Source organism: Sciurus vulgaris, assembly GCF_902686455.1.
Source record: "Sciurus vulgaris genome assembly, chromosome: 5".
In the NCBI taxonomy this organism is placed as follows: Eukaryota; Metazoa; Chordata; class Mammalia; order Rodentia; family Sciuridae; genus Sciurus; species Sciurus vulgaris.
In genome coordinates, this window is record NC_136465.1 from 5,171,788 (window position 1) to 5,192,414 (window position 20,627).

The 20,627-nt window shown below is 50.7% G+C and overlaps 1 protein-coding gene across 3 annotated transcripts in view; it reads left to right on the forward strand.

The window, feature by feature from the left end:
* Positions 1–20,627, forward strand: part of MCPH1 (microcephalin 1) — a 211,684-nt gene that overhangs the window by 166,981 nt on the left and 24,076 nt on the right. For all 3 annotated transcript variants that reach the window (XM_079141817.1, XM_079141819.1, XM_079141818.1), the window contains one exon: positions 8,031–8,268. In XM_079141817.1, coding sequence (XP_078997943.1) covers positions 8,031–8,268 — 238 coding nt within the window. The remainder of the gene's footprint in view (positions 1–8,030; positions 8,269–20,627) is intronic.

Sequence of the window (20,627 nt, forward strand, 5' to 3'; positions counted from 1 at the left end):
ATGCCTGTGTTAGGCTGAACGAAGGAAACATGGGGAAGTAAATCAGGTGGGGAGGCTGAGGACTGTCAGAATCGCCTCTCAAAGGTCTTCTGTATAGAGCTCTCCGTGCGGCGGTTCCAGGTTGGAGAGCTCTTCCACTCTCCTGGCCCGGGGCGCGTCTCTCACAGGGAGTCCTCCCTCCTCTCATGAAGAAGGCGAGAGTCGAGTGCCAGCGGCATCTACTTTCTTTTAAGGGCCTGCAGCTCGAGGTAGTTTTGTTGCCACATGGCACATTCCGCTATCTTCAGTGCCAACCCCGAAGAACTGTTACAAGGATGAAGTAAATATTCATAAAACACTTTGGACTGCGGCCAGCACCCAGTGAGTGCTCAGCGTTTATCAAATAAAAGGCATGATACAGGGCTGGTTTATGCAGGGAGCCAGGAGGGCATCCCTGAAGAGGTGACAGGTGACCTAAAATCCAGGTAATGAGCCGGAGTCAGCCTGAGGAGGAGCTGACCCAAGTCCAGGCAAAGGGAGAGGGTGAGTGTGGAGGCCGGGGCCTGGTGGGGTCACCCCAGGAGGCAGTGAGGATGAGGCCTGCAGACACAAGAGGGGTGGGTCGTGCCGGGTCTTGAGACCACCGAGGAGTTTTACTTTTTGTTCCCAGTCAGGGCAAGCTGTTGGGGGTTTTGGAGAGTGTATGTGTGCAGACACTGCATTGAGCAAAAGAAGCCAGGTTGTGTTGGGGCTATCTATGGCACAGAAGCCATAGAGCACACGGAAAGGAAAAGCGGAGGCGGATTGTGAGGCATGAGCTCCTGCCGGGAGACTCAGTCCCTTATCTGCCATCTACAAGCTGTAGACCAGGAGCCAGTGACCTGGTTCAGTCTGAGTCCAGAGCCCTGAGCTGGGCACAGTAACCCTACTGGTTTAAGCCCCAGAGTCCAGAGGCCAAGAGCCTGGAGCTCTGACATCCAAGGGCAGGAGAAGATGGGTAGGATGGCCCAGCTCAGCAGACAAGCGGGAACATGCCCGTCTCTGCCTTTCGGTTCTGTCCAGGCCCCCGGTGAGTTGGGCGGCACACCTCCACGTCAGCGAGGGATCTTTGCTCCGACTGCTGATACAAATGCCACTCTTCCAGAAGCACCCTCACAGATGCACTGATGTGTCACCAGCTACCACCAGCATCCTTTGCACTGTTGGGCAAAACAAAATTAGCCATCACATGGACATGAAAATTACCTGCTGTGTGCTTCCATTGTTATGCAACTCCACAATAGACAAGACTGCTCTGTGGTGATAGTGCTCAGAAGAGAGGTGGTCTTGGAGGGGGATGAACTGGCTGTGGAGCACATGTAGCAACCATCTGCAGTTCTGGAAGTATGGGTCTCGGTAAGACCTAGCTTGAGATCACTGTACTTTATGCAGTCCACTATATGCATTTAACACCTCTATTTATAAGAAGAAAATATGTGAGAGATGGGGACCCCAGAGTGGACACCAGGCCCCTGCCTGTAAGCTGCTTCCGTGGCATAAAAAGTTATGGAGGTGCAGCTAGGCTGTGACGGTGCAGCAGAAGATCCAGGGAGGCTTTCAGGGGACAAAATCCACAAGATCTGACACGTCAGATCCAGAAGGTGAGGGAGAGAATGGCGGCAGGGTGGGTCCGGGGAAATCCTAGCCTTTGAACCCCTCAGGTTGGAACTGGTTGAACTGTTGCATCTGATTTCTCCCTTGCTCATCCGACACTCGACTACTCTTTTCCATGCAGCCTCTCACCCTCCGCAGTCTCCATTTAGTCTTCCTGGATCCGACACCAGTTGAGGGTCCACCCAGGAGTCTCCCTGCAGCCTGTGCCAGCCTGTCCACGGGCCCCTCCTGCCCGGGCTCCTGCTTCAGCTGGCCCCGGCCTCCACTGCGCCACCTCTGCCCGTGCCTTGCTCTGCCTCCTCTGGGAGCTTTGCATTTCCAAGGCCTCCTTCAGGTTGGCGTAAGGCTCCCTGGGGCTCTCTCCCAGGCTCCTAGCCCCCCTGGCCTCTGCCTTTGGTTCCCTTCTCTCTATCGCTGTTGCCCTGATTTTCTCCCAGAGGAGGAAGTTTCACTTTCCAAATCAGAGTAGAAGCTTTCCTGGAGTCAGACTCAGTAGGATCCCAGGTCTCCCAGGCACAACAGTCTGTTGGTCTGTTGTCACTCAATGCACTTATCAACTCAGCAAGTTCAGCTGAGCACCTTCCACGTGACAGACCCCGGATCAAAGATCCCACCCTCCGCCTCCAGCAGGATACAGAAAGGAATGCAAACAGCAGATGGTCTGTTATGTTGAGGGGACAAAACTTACAATGAGAGAAAAGGATCCAGGTGAGGGAACAGCCGTGGGCCTTCTCGGAGGGGACAGTGGTGGTCGGCTGTGGGCTTTCTCAGGAGTCTGCCCAGGCCTGGCCTTGCTGAAGCAGTGACAGTGAGCAAAGACGTGGAGGAGGTGGGACAGCCACGTGAGTGTGAAGGAGGAAAGTCCCAGGCAAACCGGGTCAGCGCCGAAGCCCAGGGCAGAGCTGTGTGTCCTGTGAGCAGGAGCCGGGGCCTGGGGTGCACAGAGTGAGCAAGGAGGCACAGGCAGGCCGGAGGTTCCGAGGGGCTGCCGCCCTGATGCCCGTTACAGGGGCTTCAGCCATCACTCTGAATGAAATGAGGTGCCAGCATTTCGAATAGTGAAATGGCATCATCTGACTTTCTATTTTAAAATTCTCACCATGTCAGGAAGAGTTTATAGCAGGGAGAAGTCTAGAGGCCAGCCGTGGAACTAACCCAGGCTGGACTCATGTGCGTGGAGGTGAGCAAGCTGCTCTGTTGTGTTCTGATGGTGAAGCTGGCCAGGCTCCTGGCGGGGGGTGATGGGAGGTGTGTGAGGGAGTGGGACATCGAGGCTGACCTCGGGCACGTGGCCTGGGCACCTGGGGGGATGGAATTCCCCAACTGAGATGGAGTCTGCAGGTGGAGCAAGTTGAGGGGAGGAGGGGAAGGGATGTCAGAATCGGTGGAAGAGGTGTATTAGACACCAAAGTGATGTCACAAAGGCCGCTGGACACAGGACTGCAGGGTTCTGAGCTAGAGATACGGCGCGAGAGTCATCAGCGCACAGAGGCTCTGAGGCCAACCAAGATCACCGAGGGACGAGTGTAGGAGGAGAAAAGATCCAGGACTGATCCTGTGCGGTGTCAGAATTAGAAGCCGGGAGGAAGAGCAGGAACCAGCTGCAAAGACGCAACTCGTGATGCTAAAGGGGAATTGAATGTGTTGGATAAAGACAGTGCTTCTAGGAGGAGGGAGGCCAGTGGCATCCTCTCGGTTCCTGTGGGATGAGGACTGAGCTTCGCCTGCTGACTCTGGCAGTGTGAGGTCCCCAGGGTCTTACCAGCACAGGTTCCTGGGCAAGGTGGCAGCAGTGGTCCACAGACTCAGGGAGAAGACAGGAGGCAGTGAGCTCGGGCTACACTTTCAAGGAGTTGGCGACAATGCATTGCAAAAAATGGGGCCGTGTCTGGCAGAGGAGGCTGAGGAGAGGGAGGTTTTGGAAACGGGAGGAGGAAAGTGTCTGTGTAATCCGCTGGTGTGAAGTCTCAAACAAAAGCTCGATGACCAGGAGCAAGAGGGAAGACCTGATGGGACCAACAGCTTGCCCTGGCTGCCTCCCTGACTTTCAGCCTCGACCGAGATCTCCGTGAAAGCAGTAAAGGAACTTTGTCTCCCTGGCCTCAGTGTCCAGGTGGGCCCCCTGGAGGGGAAGCAGATTCACTGGTAGAAGGCCAGCGCCTGCAGCTGGAGTGAGTGAGCCATCAGCCCCTGGGGTTCATTCCTAAGTCGAGGCCAAATAGCTGGGACTCCATGAAGCTAGAATCCAGGATTCTGGTGGGCTTAGCTTGCTCGGCAGTGTGTCTGCCACAGCTGACGCACAGACAGGTGGACTGGAAGGGCCTGTCTAACCAGAGCTCAGATGAAGACTAAGGCAGGGCTGTCACAGCAAAGGCCCCAGTGACGGCAGGGGTTCAAACCAAGAGCTCGCCCTGCCGTTCCTGCGCAAGAGAATACGGACACGGGCAAGAAGGCTGATTGCTGTCACCACGCAGAGAGCAGCAGCTTCACTTCCAGACCCCCGCAGTTCACCCGAACCCCCTCCACCTGCGGTGTGCTGGTTTTGGAGGTGCTTGAGCTTCGGGTACTTCTTGAGAGGCGGGTTCTGGGGGAAGACCGTGCCTCTTCGGGGAGCCGTGCTCCTCCCCACTGCGCACCCGCCCCGTGAGCCCCGCTTTCCTTGTCAGGAGCTGTCTCCCGCTGGCCTCAGACGCCGCTCGTCCTCAGGCGCGAGGTGGATTGTGTCTGGCAGTAAGATTTGTCTGGTGGGTCTCTTGCCCCACAGAAGAGCCAGTTTCCTCAAGACTCATCTCGGGTTCCGGATCTAGAAACCGTGCGTCCCTAGCGCCGTGTTGTCTCTGAGGGCCGCGCTGCTTCCTCTTTACCTACCCATCTTTCACTAGAAAGTCAGGTCGGCGTGGACAACCCAGGTTATCTCTGAGGCCCTGGTGAGGAGACAACAGAAATGACACAGCATGCGGGCCACCCAGCCATGGATCACCGATCCAGCATCCCTCACTGAGCTCTGTCCTGCAATGCCCACGTGCCTAGCCAGCACACTCCTTCTGGTGTGTGCTAGTGTGTGTGCAAGAGAGTTTGGAATGAAATTAGAGTTTAGAGCCACTTGCAGTGTGCTGCTGTGGTAGAGGGGGGTGGACATGTCAGTCCTGTGCCTGGGAGGCTGTCCTCTGCAAGCAGCATGACCCTGCCAGGGCGAGGCCGTGTGGCACAGCCACCCCTGGGCACACCCAGCACTCCTCCAGCTGCCTTGCCAACCTCCCGTGCACTCTGTGGCCTGACCATCTCAGCTACCCAAAAATGTGCCAGTGGGGGACAGTGCCTGGGGGGAGGAGCGTGGACGCGCCCAGGCCAGAATTCTCAAGGCAGAGCGTGGCCCGCCCCAGGGAAGCGGCTTTGTGATCTGTGGCTCCCAGGGCAGGGTGACCTCCAGGGGAGTTTCGGAGACTTTGAGTGTCACTGAGGACTGTGACGTGAGAGTTCCAGGGACCAAGATGACTAATAAGGGTGTCTGTCCTCAGGGGCCCTGGGAGGCGTCCTGTTTTTAGGCCTTCACTTACCGGAACAAGCCTCGCTGGAACTTGTGACGAGCAGAATCGTATGTGCTATTGCTTGTGTGGGTCAGATGTGCTGGGTCTCATGGTTTTCGCAGCAAAAATGAGCTCTGGTATGGACAGGGAGCACGTTGATGGATAGGACAAACCCCCACATTAACTTTCAACTTTAAGAAATCTAGTCTTTGATTGAGCTTTCCCAGAAATAGTTCACTTGGGTAAGGAGAGTCAGTGCATACGCTGTCTCGGTTATTGTGAATCACTGGACATGGCAGCACACACCTGTAGTCCCAGGGACTTGAGAAGCTAAGGCAGGAAGATGGCAAGTTTGAGGCCAACCTCAGCAACTTAGCAAGACACTGTCTCAAAATCAAAAGATTGGGGATGTGAGTCAGTGACAAAGCACCCCTGGGTTCAATTCCCAGTGCCAAAAAAAGAAAAAAATTAACATAATGAGAAACCAGATTGCTATAGTACTTTGCCTCCTTTGAGTTCAAGGTGAACAGTAGTAAGTAAATGAAAGAAGGGTAATTTGTTGAGCTCTGTTACGTGGAGTTAGGGACCTATGCGGGTCATTTCTCACCCAGCACCTCGTGTGGGCCTGGCAGGCTGAGTGCTGAGTAAGTGCAACAGAGGAAAGATCGCACATCGTCAGCTACCTGAGTCCCTCTGAACGCTCAGGACCTCCTTCCCTCTTACTGGGCAAAAGCAGGTCGTCCACTGCTCGTGCAGACAACGAGATGGAGGCCTGATCCACCTCTAGCGCACTGTGTAGCCCTTTCACAGGCTTCTGATAAACCCGGTGAGCTCCTCACTGTGCCTACCCACAGGAAGGGCCAGGCTGTGAAAATGGTACCCCTTGGTCTTCAGGAAACCAAGCTCAACAAAGGAGTGACGTGAAGAAGCGCCAGCTGTTTGCTGACATAAAAGGCCCGAGGAAGGGTGATCCCCAGCTGGGTCAGCCCAGGACCCGCCCTGCCCTCTCCCCTCGCCTTCTGCAGCGTGTCTGAGGCCTTGTCGTTCCACGTGGTTCGTGTGGATGTGACAGTGTCCAGCAAAGAAAGGTGTTTCTGCCTATGCATTGACTTTATAGTGGCGAGGACAGTTCCCCCAAGTCCCATCTACTCAGGCCACAAGGGCCAGGACTACATGGCAAGAAAAGGATCACCTTGCTACTGACCAACTTGAGTCATCTCCTGGGCTGGAAGGGGCTGTCTGGACCGCACATGCCGGAAGAGGCTGGCACCCAAAATGTTCATGCCTGGCCTGCTATTAACAGAGACCAGACAGGAGTAGATTCATGTAGCAGGCAACATAGGAAAAGTCACCATTTACGTTGTCCTTCTGTATTGTTTCAGTCATCTACCTTTTCTACAGTTAATGATTTGAATGTGTGGTTATGTCCAAGATGTTCTTTCCTGGGCCGCTGTGCAATCAATGCACATGATCCAGTGGCTCACGAGACCCTGTGTGGTGGGATCCCGGAGTTTATTTCCCAGACTGACTCCCACGAGGGCCAACCCAGGTCTCCTGGCCTGTTTCAGCTCAGTGTCTCTGTCAGCAGGGCTAAACTAGCAAGCTTTCCTCTCGCTGCCTTCAGGGGTATGGGACAAATAGAATCGCTTGCATTATGAGGACCCTGCTGTCTTTGACCAGTCAGGGTAAAGCTGTCAGATGCCCAGTAGTGTGTTGTAAAAGTCAAAGCAGGAACGAGAAAAGAGACCCCATGGCCACGTTGAGGTGTGTTGAGTGGATCCCACTAATGCAGGAATTGGCCTTCCATAGCAGAATCCTCCTCTGTTGAAAACCATGGAGGTGTGAAGACCGAGGGGAAGACCAGTTCACTCCCTCCTGTCTTGCCAGAGTAGACTGAGGAACGAGCTCTTGCCTCGGAGGGCCCTCTCTCCTGTCCCTGACCAGAAACCTGAACACAGCCCCCACCCCGGCCTGCACTCCTGAGAAGGACCCTATCCAACCTTCCCACATACCTCCTCTCCAGACCCCTAGTTCCTTCCAGCTGTTGATCTCAGATATTACCTGCACAGGTTAAAGGACTCAAAGCAAACAGCAGTAGTTCCCACCTCTTGCTATTTACTCTTAAAAAGAAGTCTTTATCAGATTGTCCTTGGTCAAGTACCTGTTTCCCGTGGGTCATGCAGATGACCACAACTTCATCAGAGTGGGAGGGAGCACATTCTCACACCTGCTCAAGTGCTTCCTGCTGCTGTGACTCTTCAGGTGCTTTCAGAAGGACTCCCTACGCCTCTCTGGAGGCTTCTCTACCCACCTGCTGGGTCTGGGACTGGCGGCCAGCCTTCTGCTTGCGTCTGGCCTCACCCTCGCTACCCCATCTCAACTGTGGTGCTGATATATAGCTTTTCTCGGGTCCTGTCAAAGTCATTTGCCAAGAGCCCTGGAGCTCCTGGAGCTGAACGAGGCCGTGGGTGCGGATGGGCCTTTGTAGGGCATTAGGGTCCCTTCCCGTACACTAGACACCCGAGGGACTGGAACAGAACTTAGTTTGTAGATGTGATTCTCTTCAATCTGCTAAACACTTGTCACTTTTCAATATTTTGTTTTGGAATCTGTTAACAGTTCAGAGACAATATCTTTGTCTACAGATTTGTTTTCTTGGGAGTTTTATTTATGGCCACTTTGGAAAACATCAGTCTCATGTCATTAATGCCCTTATTTTCTTGGGTCCTCAGCATTCAGAATTTGTCCGTGAATGGGCGTGCTCACGCGAAGTTTGCTGTTCTCCTGGAAAAGAAAAAGTGTGCTTCCAGTCAACCTGCCCCACGCCGCGAGCCGGCCCCCTGCCTTCTGACACTCCCTGTCTCCCCACAGGTGTGTCGTCTGGAGCGCCACTTGTCTGCCGGGCAGTACCGGGGAACCCTCTTTGCCGATCAGCCCATGATGTTCATCACGCCAGCCAGCAGCCCCCCCAGGGCCAAGCTGTGCGAGCTGGTCCTCCTGTGTGGAGGCCAGGTCAGCACGGTCCCTCGCCAGGCCAGCATCGTCATCGGGCCCTACGCCGGGAAGAAGAAACCAGCAACCAAGTACCTGTCGGAAAAATGGGTCTTAGGTAGGAGTGCAGAAAAGGGCAGGTTCCGCGGGGCTTCTGTGGGGGCGCGGAGGGCTCCTGAGGATCTCTGGACCTCAAGTTCCCTGCACAACCACTGCCCTGTGGTTGCAGCAGTAAGGGGTCTTCAAGGGGGTGAGACCCTTGCATCACTCACAGTTCCTCACAGCCGCCCCAACGGCCATGCGACCGTCCTGCACACCCTGCTCCTGCCTGTCACCAAGGGAGAGTTCCCAAGGGAATGAAGTCCCCTGGACTTGGGCTCCTGTCTCTTCCAGCTGGTGGAGAGCCTGGTCCACCCAGCCACACAGAGTTGTCCATAGCTGTGTGGCGTGACCATGGTGCAGGGCTGCCATTGGCTCAGCCAGACATGTGTGAGGTCCTGGGGAGGAAAAGGTGGCCAGCCAGACACCCTGACTGTGGGAGGCTGTCCCACATTTTGGTGACATGCTGGCCTCGCCCATCAGGCCACCTCCAAGAGGCTGTGGGGCTGCTGGGAGGAGCAGGCAGGGAGGACAGGTAGCACGGCCTGTGTGCTGCTCTCATGTCCCACAGTGGGCGGCACACAGCGGGACAGTTGCCAGCCCTCCCTGGGGATGGCTTCACCGCCTCCTCACGGGCTCGTGATGAACCTTGGTGTGTCGGGCCACGCAGGGTGCACAGATGGGGCAGCCATGCCGCAGAGGGTCACTCTCCCTAGCGCTGGAGGCCCTGAGGGGTGTCAGCAGGCTGCTTGCCTAGGCCTCTGTCCTGCTCTGTCCTCTCGGGGCCTTCCCTCTGCCCAAGGCCGTGGTGTCCCTGCAGGTCCACATTTCCTCCTCATGTGAAGGCTTCCGTGGGACTGGGTCAGAGCCCGCCCTAATGACCTCACTTCAGGTTACGACCTCACTTCACCATCACGACTCCAGCTCACATTCCAAGGGATGTGGGGTTGGGACCTCAACACAGGATTCTGAGCCCTGCGTGAACTGCTCAGTGTCAGCTCCTTCAGCTGAGGTCCTTACCTGGCTTCCTCCCCTCCTGCCGCCTGCCTCCCTCGCCCCCATTTCTTTGCACTGCCCCTTGTAGGTGCACCCCCTTGTCTCTGAACCCCAGACTCCTGGCTTTTCTTACCCTCTGAGGGACGTCATCCTTAAGAGATGAGTGAGCAGATTCCACGTCTGTCCATGCTCCATTTGCGTGCACTTTGGGAATATCTTTTAAATGATTGATGGCTGTTCTTGATTGCTTCCTAAAATATGGCAATCAAAAGTAATTTTTCACTCTCTGATATAGACTGCTTTATCTTTTGCCTGAAAACTTTCTTCAAAAAGAAAAAAACATCTAATGCTTTTAGCTGCAGTCCAAAAGCTGAGAGGCTGTTTCCTCTTCTCTAAATGCTAAGAATATAACCTTCAAACATCCTATGTTCTGAGAGAGAGGTTCTTGTTTTGGGATATTTAGAATAGTGTCCATATCAAAATGACACAAACCACAGACCAGTTTGTGCTTAGAAACACGTTCTCTGAGCCCACGCAACTGTGCACATGATTGACATCACAGTCTTCACCAAGAGCGGACCTCTCCAGGGTTCGGGAATTGTGTCCTGTGCGGAGGCCCCGTCTGGTTCTGCACTCTTATTACTTCCAGGCTGGGCAACTGTGACAGCCTTTCCTGTTGCTGTGCATTCTGTGTAGTCACACTCTGTGCAGCTGCTGCGCAGTCCCTCGGGTTGTTTTGCAAGCCAGTTCTCTTGCTGGTGGGCTTTTAAGAGATGAATGTCTGCAGGCCTGAACCAGGCTTTACTTGGCCCACGTCCCTTTGGAACCTTAGCAGCATGGGGCTGGGCGTGGGCGCCCCGTTCCTGCTGCTTTCCTCTCTCCTGACTGACGTCCTGTTTCTGACCTGTCATTGATCACACCATCTGCCTGTGCCCTTGGCAGCATCCGGGTATCGTGTGTGCTGCAGTCCTGGCTCATGTGAGGGGTGCCCCGACTGGCAGCATCCTGCCACTCTGGGTCCTTCAGCCTGGACCATGTCTTTTCAAATATTTATTAGCCCACATTTTCTCTTTCTGAACAAACACTCCAGTAGCTCGAGCCCAGTTCGTGTGGTAGATGGCTTTTGTCTGTGCGCCCATGTGCAGACCTACAGGACCCAGCAGCCTGAGCACCGCAGCTCCTCTTCCAGCCCAGCTCTGCCCCCAGACTGCTCTTGCCCTGTAACCTCACGTGGTGGTCAGAGGAGACCACAGGACAGTGTCCATCACCAGAGTGGTCACTCCTGAGCCTCTGACAGCGACCTGTGTCCTTTGAAGACCTTCCCTTCCATTAACTTCCATTACTATAAATACTTCTATATATTCTCAAAATATGGTAAGATTTTAAAATTGGGAATATAACACATTGTCTTAAAGTATCAATTTGATATAAAATGGTCATTCGGTGGTGAATTATGAAAGGCAATACTCAAAATTCATGAATTAAATTTATTCCAACTGGAATATCAGCTGTCAGAAGAGGGGGTTCCTTGGGAGTCCTTTTTTTTTTTTTTTCCTCCTTGTACCAGGGATTGAACTCAGGGGTACTCAACCACCGAGCCACATCCCCAGCCCTTTTTTGTATTTTATTTGGAGACAGGGTCTCACTGAGTTGCATAGGGCCTCTCTAAGTTGCTGAGGCTGGCTTTGTACTCATGAACCTCCTGCCTCAGCCTCCCGAGCTGCTGGGATCACAGGCGTGCACCACCACACCCAACCCTGGGGAGCCTTAAGAGTAGTTTGGATAAACTAAGAGTAGGTCAGGAGTCTTAAATTAGCTTATTGTATCCGCTTTCAGATTCAGAGGCTGCCTCCAAACTGGAAGCTCCAGGGTCTTTGTTGTCTTCGTAGCTCTGTATTTGTCCCTGTTTTTGTATTTGTCCCTGTTTTTGTATTTGTCCCTGTTTTTGTATTTGTCCCTGTTTCTCTGCGGCTTCTGTTTGAGTTCTGGGAGGCTTTCTCTTTGTTTGCCAGGGAGAAAAGTGGGTGCCAGAGAGCAGTCTTCCCCAGAGCCTCAGGCAGCCCAGCATCGTGACTGCCCCATAGGCCCTTCCTCCCTGGACTGTCTGTATTGCAGAAGCAGCAGCCCACAATGCATTGTTCTGTGATTGTTGTGAGATTTCCTCTCGCCTCGGGCCTGGGGTGACCCCTCAGCACCCTCTCGGCCCAGCGGGTTGCTGCGTGGAACAAGGAGCAAGAGGACCTCGTCACCACGTGGGCTCAGCCAAGGCTCCTGGAGGATGTCCTCCATGCCACACTGCCTCCCAGCCAGGCTGCTTCTAGGGTCAGCACCATGTGCCCTGCTCAGTCCCCAGAGCCTGTTTTCCCTGAAACAGCTCCGCGCTCGGGCCAAGATTCTCGGTGAATCATTCCACCAGAAGAAGAAGTGGGGATTTTTGAGAGAGCACACTTGTGGGCACATGAATATGTACAAAAATAAACAGGAAAACAAAAACTGGATTCCCGGTAAAAACAACTAAAATGCCACCTTTACCTGGTACAGTAACATTCTGTACTTGAAAGCATTCTCAGTTATCGGATTTCCCCACACTCCTGGGAAATGCAGCTCCGATTGGCATACGGAGCAGGAAGACCCTGGGGTCCGCAGGAGCTCAGCTAGTGAGAAAGCAAGCCTGGTGGCGCTCTGAGCCCGCATGGGTCTGTGACGCGGTGCCGTGGTCATTTCTGTTCATGACTTGGTCCCCCTCGTTGTCACCATGGGAGGTCGGTGTGGCCCTTCTCCTGAGGCATGTTTCTCCGGCTGGAGAGGTCAGACACACATCTGTGCTCTTGTGGGAACACAGTGCCATGTCCTCAGCAGTGTTGCCAAGCACGGTCCGGCCTTGACACGCGTTCCTTAGGAAGAGCATCGTCAGCGTCTTTCGGAAGAGAATCCCTGACGGCGCAGGGCCTGGACCATTCGTTGTCTCCCCTGATGGGGGCCCAGCACAAGCCCAGCGGCCATGGCACTCCAGAGGCCGCGGACTTGGGCTCCAGGTTCAGCAGGTATGCGAGTGTCATTGGAGATCCTCTCAGTCCACGTTTCCACCACACGTAAGGAGCTAGTAGAGAGGCAGGGCCGCCTGCTGCACTGGGGACATTTGCTTTGGGGCAGGCAGCAGGGCGGGGGCAGGGCTGCCCCGTGGCCGCCGTTCCTTCCCGATGATGCCTGATTCACCCTCGCCACCGAGCCCAGCCCAGAAGCCCAGCTGCAGCATTTCAAGGTACAATTTCAGTATGAAGAATTATTTTTGCTCTGATTATTCAAAGCAAATGAAATCTACAAAAATAGAAATGAATGAAAACTAAAATGCAGAATTGTATAATTTTAATATCTAATGTTCATAGAGTTTTAAAATTCTATATATACATACATACCTATACGCAAAGCCTATATGTGTATGTTAGTTATATGTTTGTATGTGTATATATGTATATATGTATGTGTAAGACCTTTTGTGTTTGTATATATGTTATATATGTGCAAAGCCTGTATATATGTATATGTGTGTGTGTATATATATATATATATATGTTGTGTAAATGATTAGTAATACTGTTTTAATTAACTGCCAGCCACTATCTTAGTACTAGCTTTGGAATGCATAGGCTCAGGAGATGATTGCCTGCTCTCTTCTTTAATTGCATACATTGGTCAGCTAATGGTCCTTGATGGGTATCTGAATTTCCTAAGCTGTTGGGTCCCTTTTTCTAAAATTTACACCTACAGAACCCAACCCACTGGGTACAAATTGTATCCAGGGTGTAAAAGCTAAAGCCCTTATTAAAGGCAAGCATGCAGGCAAACTGGACACTGAGAAGTCCATCCCTACACACTTTACAGTGTGCTGAAGGCACATTCCTTGAGCCTCACTTAAAACAAAGTAGAACCAAAACCAACTCAGCGTAATGGCCAGCTGTGTTCAACTCAAAACTGGAAATTTTGTTGACATGGTAACATTTTTTGTCCATCATTGGAAATGCAGTCGTTGGTTTGGAAGTCAAACTGGCCATTTACACCCTCGAGCTAAGCATTTGGGTTGTGACAGTGACAGGCTACCTTGCTGTACATATTCACAGTACCCTTTGCACAAGATCCTGGCTTCAGACAGAGTGCTCAAGTGTTTGGCAACTGTCCTGCAGCTCCAAGAGCCTGCAGGGTTGATGGACTTAGAAGCCGCTTCAAAGCTAACCTCCCGATGGGATCTGGCTGATGGTTCAGGGCTGTCTTTGCTTATTGACCTGATTCATCATTGCCTTGGGCTGTGACTGTAAAAGATTTTCCTGTGGTTTTGGAGTAAGTCCCAGGCCCCTTGCTTTCAGCTGTTGCTTATCAGGCAGTACTGTTGAGCATCGCAGAGACCGAGGTGATGAGCTCAGGTGGGAGCTGGATCGTGTCCCCTTCACATTGAGAGAATGTGACCATGTTTTTTGGATAAGACTTTGAAAGAGAAATAAGGTGGAATGAGGTCATAAGCATGGGGCCCTGATCCAGTATGTGGCTTTCTAATAAGAAAAGGATGCTCACATGCAGAGAAGGCCACATGATGCCCCAGGGACAGGGGACTTCTGCAAACCAGGGAGAGAGGCCTTGGGGGCATCAGCCTGCAGAACTGTGAGGAGGCGGATGTCCGTGACTCACCTCGCGCCTGTCGGAGGCACTTTGTCACCGCAGCCTGCGCTGACCAACACGGGTCAAAGCATCTGATAAAATCCCCTGTAGCAATCCACTCGTGCACCAGGAAGCCAACAGATCTGCATAGCTTGGCCAGAGCCACACAGTGAGTTGCCTAAAGACCCAGAATTCCAGACCAGTCACCTGCATCTCAGCCCAGCATTGTCCTTGTGAAAAGTAAGACTCTGCTGGACTCAGCAAGTGTGATTTCTTCAGCTGCGAGACCACTGACCATGCTGCTTCTCACACTGCACTACGGAAACCAGTGTTCCCCAAGCAGGACTGAGACCCAGGCTCCCACCCGAGGGGCGGCAGTTACAGACCTTTCCCAGTTTGTAAGAAGAGAAAAGGAGTTGGATAAAATTATCTCTTAAATATTTTTAACCAATTTTTCTTGAATTTGGTGCTTGAAATGAATGAATCCTAGCAGGAAAGAAATCCCAAAGAATGTGGGATAAAAGAAACACCGTGCTGGTAGCAGAATAGAAGCAAAGAGAAGGCGGCTCAGCAGCAAGGGAAGCCGAGTTCCAGGCACAGCCGCTGAGGAGGAAAGAGCTCCCAGTATCGACACGGAAAGAGAAAGTGGCCAGTGAATGATACCAAAACTGAAGTGGGGGCTGTACCTACAGACCAGGGGGTGCTTGTAAATCAAGGGAGTCTGACGCACACTTGGGTGCTGACGAATTTAAAAACAGGTAAGATGGGTAATTTTTAGAAAAAGTTACCAAAATTGATTCAAGGAATAGAAAGTCTGATTTCCACCGTTAAAAAGGTACACAAGTCATTGATGGTGCCCTCTGGCCACCCATCAAATAAGACCCCTACACAGCAGCATCAGCAAAACAGCTGACCAGAGAGCCCCCTGCTCGCACCCCTCAGACCCTGCAGGAAGGCGGCAGAAACTGTCGGGGCCAGCTTTGCAGGAACTCCGCATCACAACCACCAGGCACGTTCCCGCTCAAGGAAAGCCACCTTCAAAATGGCAGGACAGGCTCATGTAATATGGTGGCAACCTGGTTCCCAGCTCCCCTCTGGAAGCCCAGGGAGCAGAGCAGATATTATTTGTACCTGCAGGACTGACCCCCATCGCCTATTCACATAGCATGGACGGTGGGCAGGAAAGGAGGCAAAGTAAAAACAGATGAATTGGAAATGAAAGACTTCTGAGCATCAAGCAACCACAGAGTAAAAGACAGGTTATGGAGTAGGAAAAAATATTTGCAGATAATGGCAGTGAGTATACAGAATATATAAGCCTGCTTGCAACTCCATAGCAACAAAATAACCCAATTAAAAATGGGAAAGAACTTGAATAAGCATATTTTCTAGGAAAATATACAGATATTTAATAAGCACATGAAAAAATGCTCAGTATCACTAATCAATAGGGAAATGCAAATCAAGAGCACAATGAGATAGCACTTCACATCCATTACAGTGGTTACTATAGAAAAAAAAAACTTAGACAAACATGTAAAGGATATGGATGTGGCAAATTGGAATCCTGTGTCCTCCTGATAGGTAGGTACAATATTGTGGCCCATTATGGAATAGTGTGGTGATCCACCAAAAAATGAAAAATTGAATTACCATATGATTCAGCAGTTCCACTTCAGGGCATATATTCCCCCAAAATTGAAAGCAGGGGCTCATGGAATATCTGCACATCCATAGTTACAACACCATTCTTCACACAGGCAGTAGATGGAAGCAACCCAGCTGTCTGTTGACAGATGAAGGGATAAACAAAGAACCGCAGAATATCAGTATTCAGTCTTACAAAGGAAGCCGATTCTGACACAGGCCCCGTAGGGATGAACCTTGAAGACATGATGCCAAGCGAGATAAGCCAGACACAGAAGACAAGAACCGTACGATTCCACTCACAGGAGAACCTAGAACAGACAGCCCTGGGCAGAGGCCTAATGCAGGCATAGGGAGACCTGGGAATGGGGCACGTTTAGCGACAACGAGATTCCGTGTGGGTGAGGAACACGTCTGGGCATTGGTAGGGGTGGTGGTTGCACACGTTGTGAGTGTGCTTAATGCCACAGAGTGTGCCCTTAGAAACAGGTACCGTGGCCCACCTATGCCTGCCCTTCCAAACGTATGAAGACGCCTCCCCTGGATAGTTCTCAACATGATTTATAATTATGCAGAGAAGAACAGAGGACAGTTGTTCTTCTCTTTGTGCAAGGCTAGCCTGATCTTGACCAAATAGTAGTATGAAAAAATTAATGTCAGAGCCCAAACTTATTTGTAAACATAGATATAAAAATCTAAAATAAAATATTAGCAAATCAAATTTAGTAAATGTGTAAAAAAGCATATAACCAAGTTGTAAGCTGGGAGTATAAGGATAAATGAAGGGTCAAATCTTCTTTTATAATCTCTTAATTTTCTCAGTGTTGTTAGAAAACATGAAAGACTATGCAGGACGCACTCATGATGAAACACTCTTCGGGAACTAAAAGGGGACTTAAAACACAGCCAACAAAAGGAAGGAAAAGAAAAAGTACAGCAGAGGCTTTAGCAGTGGGAACCTCAGTTCAAGCTCAAGCCAGGCAGGAGATGCTCCTGGGAGCCCTGACCCCTCCTCCCAGGGCCCTGGGCTCCCAGTCAAGGGGCAGCATCAGAAGAAAAGACCAAGATCAAGGAAGGCAGAAGCATCTTATTTACAAGTGGTACAATCGTCTGCATAGAAACATCCAAGAGAATCAAGAAACTAATAACTAATTCCGCATGGTTGTGCTTTACAAAATCCATTTACGGAATCAGTATTCCTCCGCCAGTGGTAACTGCAAAAATGATAGAAAAAATAGTAAAAAACAGTGATTTCAGGGAAAGCTCTCTAATGCTATCATTTTGTTCCCATCTCCCAGACAGTAAAGAAAAGTTGGTATGCTTGGAATGACGGGTTAGGACAGGCCATCCTGTCCATGGTGTGCCTGATCCTCTCAGTACACTCTCAGTGAAGCGTCGGGGACGAGGTCTCCAGTCAGTGTGAGCGAGAGGGATGTCGGGCCCAGCTCTCGTCTGCTAACACACCACGTGCTGTCGGGTTGCTTGTATCTATTTATTTTGCACTCTGTGCCAACCATGTTCTAGACACTCAGGTGTAGCGGTGGACAAGAGAAATACAGTTGTTGCCCCTGTGGGGCCTATATTCTAGGGGAGAAGGCAGAAAACAAATTTTAAAATCATTCTTATGGAGGTCAACACTGTGACGGAAATAGGAGGTATCAGGAGTGACAGTGAGTGACAGCAGACAGCTGCCTTTGAGCTTAGACTTGTGAGAGAGAAGAGGACCGGGGCAGGTCTGCAGGACAGGCCTGGTGGGCCAAGGGAGCAGGTGTGGAGGTTGCAAGGTCAGGAGAAGCAGCAGGCTGGGTGCTGAAGTGAAGGAGGGTACCAAGGATGGTCCACAAGGCTGGAGAAGCAGGTGGCTTCCAGATGGACCACTCAGGTGGCCCAGGGCCTTGATGGACAAGGTCAAGTGTGACTTGTTACATGGACGTCAGGAAGGGGTGATTTTCAGCTCTTGCAGACGTTCAGTGGGTAAATGATGGTGGGTAGGACTAAGTTCATATCCGTGCAGGCGAAGTTATCATATGTTCAGTGCAAATTTCAGACCAGTTGCCCTTGCAGAGAAAGAGAATTAAAGGTGACAGCCAGCCCGAGCTGTAAGCATCCGGCAGTGGTGCATGAGGTGCCCAGCAGGCAGGAGGGGGACCAAGCTTGTCTGCTCAGGCTGCAGAAGAACCACCTGCAGGACCACCCTGGGAAAGCAGGAGAGTCCTGCTCCCTTGGTTCCAAGGTCCATGGGGGAAGACACACCGCAGGCAGCTCTGGGGTCACATAGGCAACGTTCTTAACCACTGGGCTCTGCCGCTAAGGGAGGCCTCAAGTAGTAAAGCCCCTCCTGAGTGTCCCCAGAGGCTGGGTGGCCTTCATTGCACAGGGAAGTAGAGGTAATGCCCTAACTGAATGGGTGTCTGGCTTCATGCCCGCAGATGTTTCTCCCAGCCCTGAAATTCTTGGTTTGTTTTGATAAACAAAGATAAGGCTCCTCATAGGCTCCGTAGTGCTCTTGAACTTGGCACAAGTGTCATCAGCCACATCCAGCTCTTGGCAGTTGGAGTTTCAAGTTGAATAGTGGGATTTGCCCGCCATACTGTGAAGAAATCAGTGTTGGCAGCGTGCTGATTCCATGTCCTGACCAAGAGACCACACAGGAGTGGCCAGTAAACTAGCTTTCACATGGACGTGTGCCAAGGCCTTCTAACTCACATTGTTTTTTTTTTAAATAAGAAAAGTTTTGGTTTCTTTTCCCAAGTTGAATTTCCTAGAGCTGCTCTGTGCAGTTCAGCCTACTGTCCGCATGTCTCCGCTGGCCAGGGCCGGCCTTGCTCACGTCTGTCCTGGGTCAGGTTTCGTTGGATGTGGGAGGTTATTCATATGATGTGACACTGGAATCAGGGGACATGGCTGTCTGCAGATGCCAGGTGAACTTTCCCGTGTGTGTCGTCACCAGGAGCTTGGAGCTGCGAGGGGCTCCCAGGCATGGCTCTCCTGCTTCCGGCCCTCGTGGCCCCACCAGATGCTCCTCCCTCATGACCCCCCCAGGCCTATTGTGCCACTTGGGGACCTCAGTGCCACCTCTCTGAAACCCACGGTGACTCCCTGGGCAGCACAGTCAGCGCACACCATGAGAGACTTGAGGGCTGCATCCTGTGTTGTGAGGTGACGTCGAGGTGACTTCCGTCTGGCCTAGATTCAGAAGTCAGCCTTCTTCCCACAGCACAGCAGATGAACGGAGGGCTGTGGGTGGGTGCAGGTGGGGACAGATGGGACGATGACCTCACGGTCAAAGAACTCGAGCACAGTGCAGGGGTCCGAGCCTCTGCCCCTCCTTAAAGTAATGCCAATAAAGAGACAACCTCGTCTTCGTGATTTTTAAAAACATATTTCGTGGAAATACATGTAAAAATTAAGTATTATTTAGGGATTTGTTTTGATATAAATAGTTGACCACGTATTTTCCATGTGTCTTCACTTACCTGTGTCAAGAGGATCCTTCCCTTTTAACACATACGCGGCTGTTCCATTCTCTTTAGTCATCAGAGGTACTGTGTTAATTTATGCACTTCCTGTTATTGGGCATTTGGGTCGTTTCCTCTGTTTCTGATACTTTTGAACTCTGTGTGTGTGTGTGTGTGTGTGTTCACTGAAAAAATTTGAATGCAACTTTCAGAGGTCGTCTTGGTCTGTAGTTCTTGTAGCCCAGTCCCAGGCAAGTGAGTATTCATACGCAGTGTGTTCCTAGAAGGGCAGTCGCTGCAGCCTAGGGTATGAGCTGCGTGTGAATTCCTTTCCTCACTGATGCAGGATGCGGCCCGTATGTGCGGTGTTTGGATTTCCAGAGGCATAAAACAAATAAGCCTCCATATTCCATTTGCAGTTCCCTGGGAACTGAGTTGCAAGTGCATATGAATATCTTAGCAAGGGGATTCATGTTTCACAGATGGCCTGTGCCTATCTCTTGCCTATTTTTAAATGGAGTTATCTTTTCCATTGCTTTATAGCAATACTGAAATGATATGGACTCTAACTATTTGTTATAGATGGTTTAAGATTCTCTGTGACTCTTTGATCTTATGTTGTGCTCAGTATTACAGAGGTTTTAATTTTTCATTATTGTTTTTATAAATCAAATTCCTCTCTTCTTCCATGGCCTCTACATTCAATACTTTGGCTTTCTCAGCTCTTTCTCATCCCTGAGCTTTAGAAATAGTCTCCTGTATCTTCTGTTCATAGTTTCCATCAATGTTTAGAAGACTGTTGATCTGGCTGCCGGCTGTGTTGTGAGCCGCGGCCGTGCCATTTGTTAGTCACACATCCATCTTTCTCTGATTTAACTGCCTCCCTGGAATCCTCTCGTAAACTCCCATGTACGTGAGGGTGTTTCTGGTTATTCTCCTCCATCAGTCTTTTGTCTATTTTGTGCTGAGCACAAATGATTTTACAGTTCACTATTATACAGAACAATATAATTATTTTACAGTAAAATACAGTACAGTTTTTCTGTATCTGGTTGATCAAATTCCCTCCCATTATTTCTCCTTTTCAAAATTGCATTTTTGGTGTTTTATCTTTCACATAAACTTTAAAATGAATATGTCGATTTTCTTTTTTAAAGTTTGAAATTTATTAATTATATTGAATTTTCAGATTAAGTAAAGCATCATGCCATCCAGCTTCCAGAAATCATATCGAATCAGAAATCTAAGTGTAAAAGTTGCATCCATAAAGTTTGTATGATTCGGCAGAAAATATGACCGAATTCTTTAGACTCTGGATCAGGAAAACAGCTTTCTACCTATGGCTAAGGGCAACAAAACAAAATATCAGAATATTCATGAGTACATAAAAAAGACAGAAACTTTTGCCTGGCAAAACTGTGCACAAGAAAAGTCAAAAGACAAGTGACAAGCAGAGAAAATATATGCAACATGTATCACAAATAAAGACTAACATATTAAAATGCAAATCATAATACTTCACTGCGATAGACGAAATGGTATTCCTAATACTAGTAATAGTCACGCCACTGTATTTATATACACACGAGATAGATGCAGACAGACAGACAGAAGACAGGTGGATGAC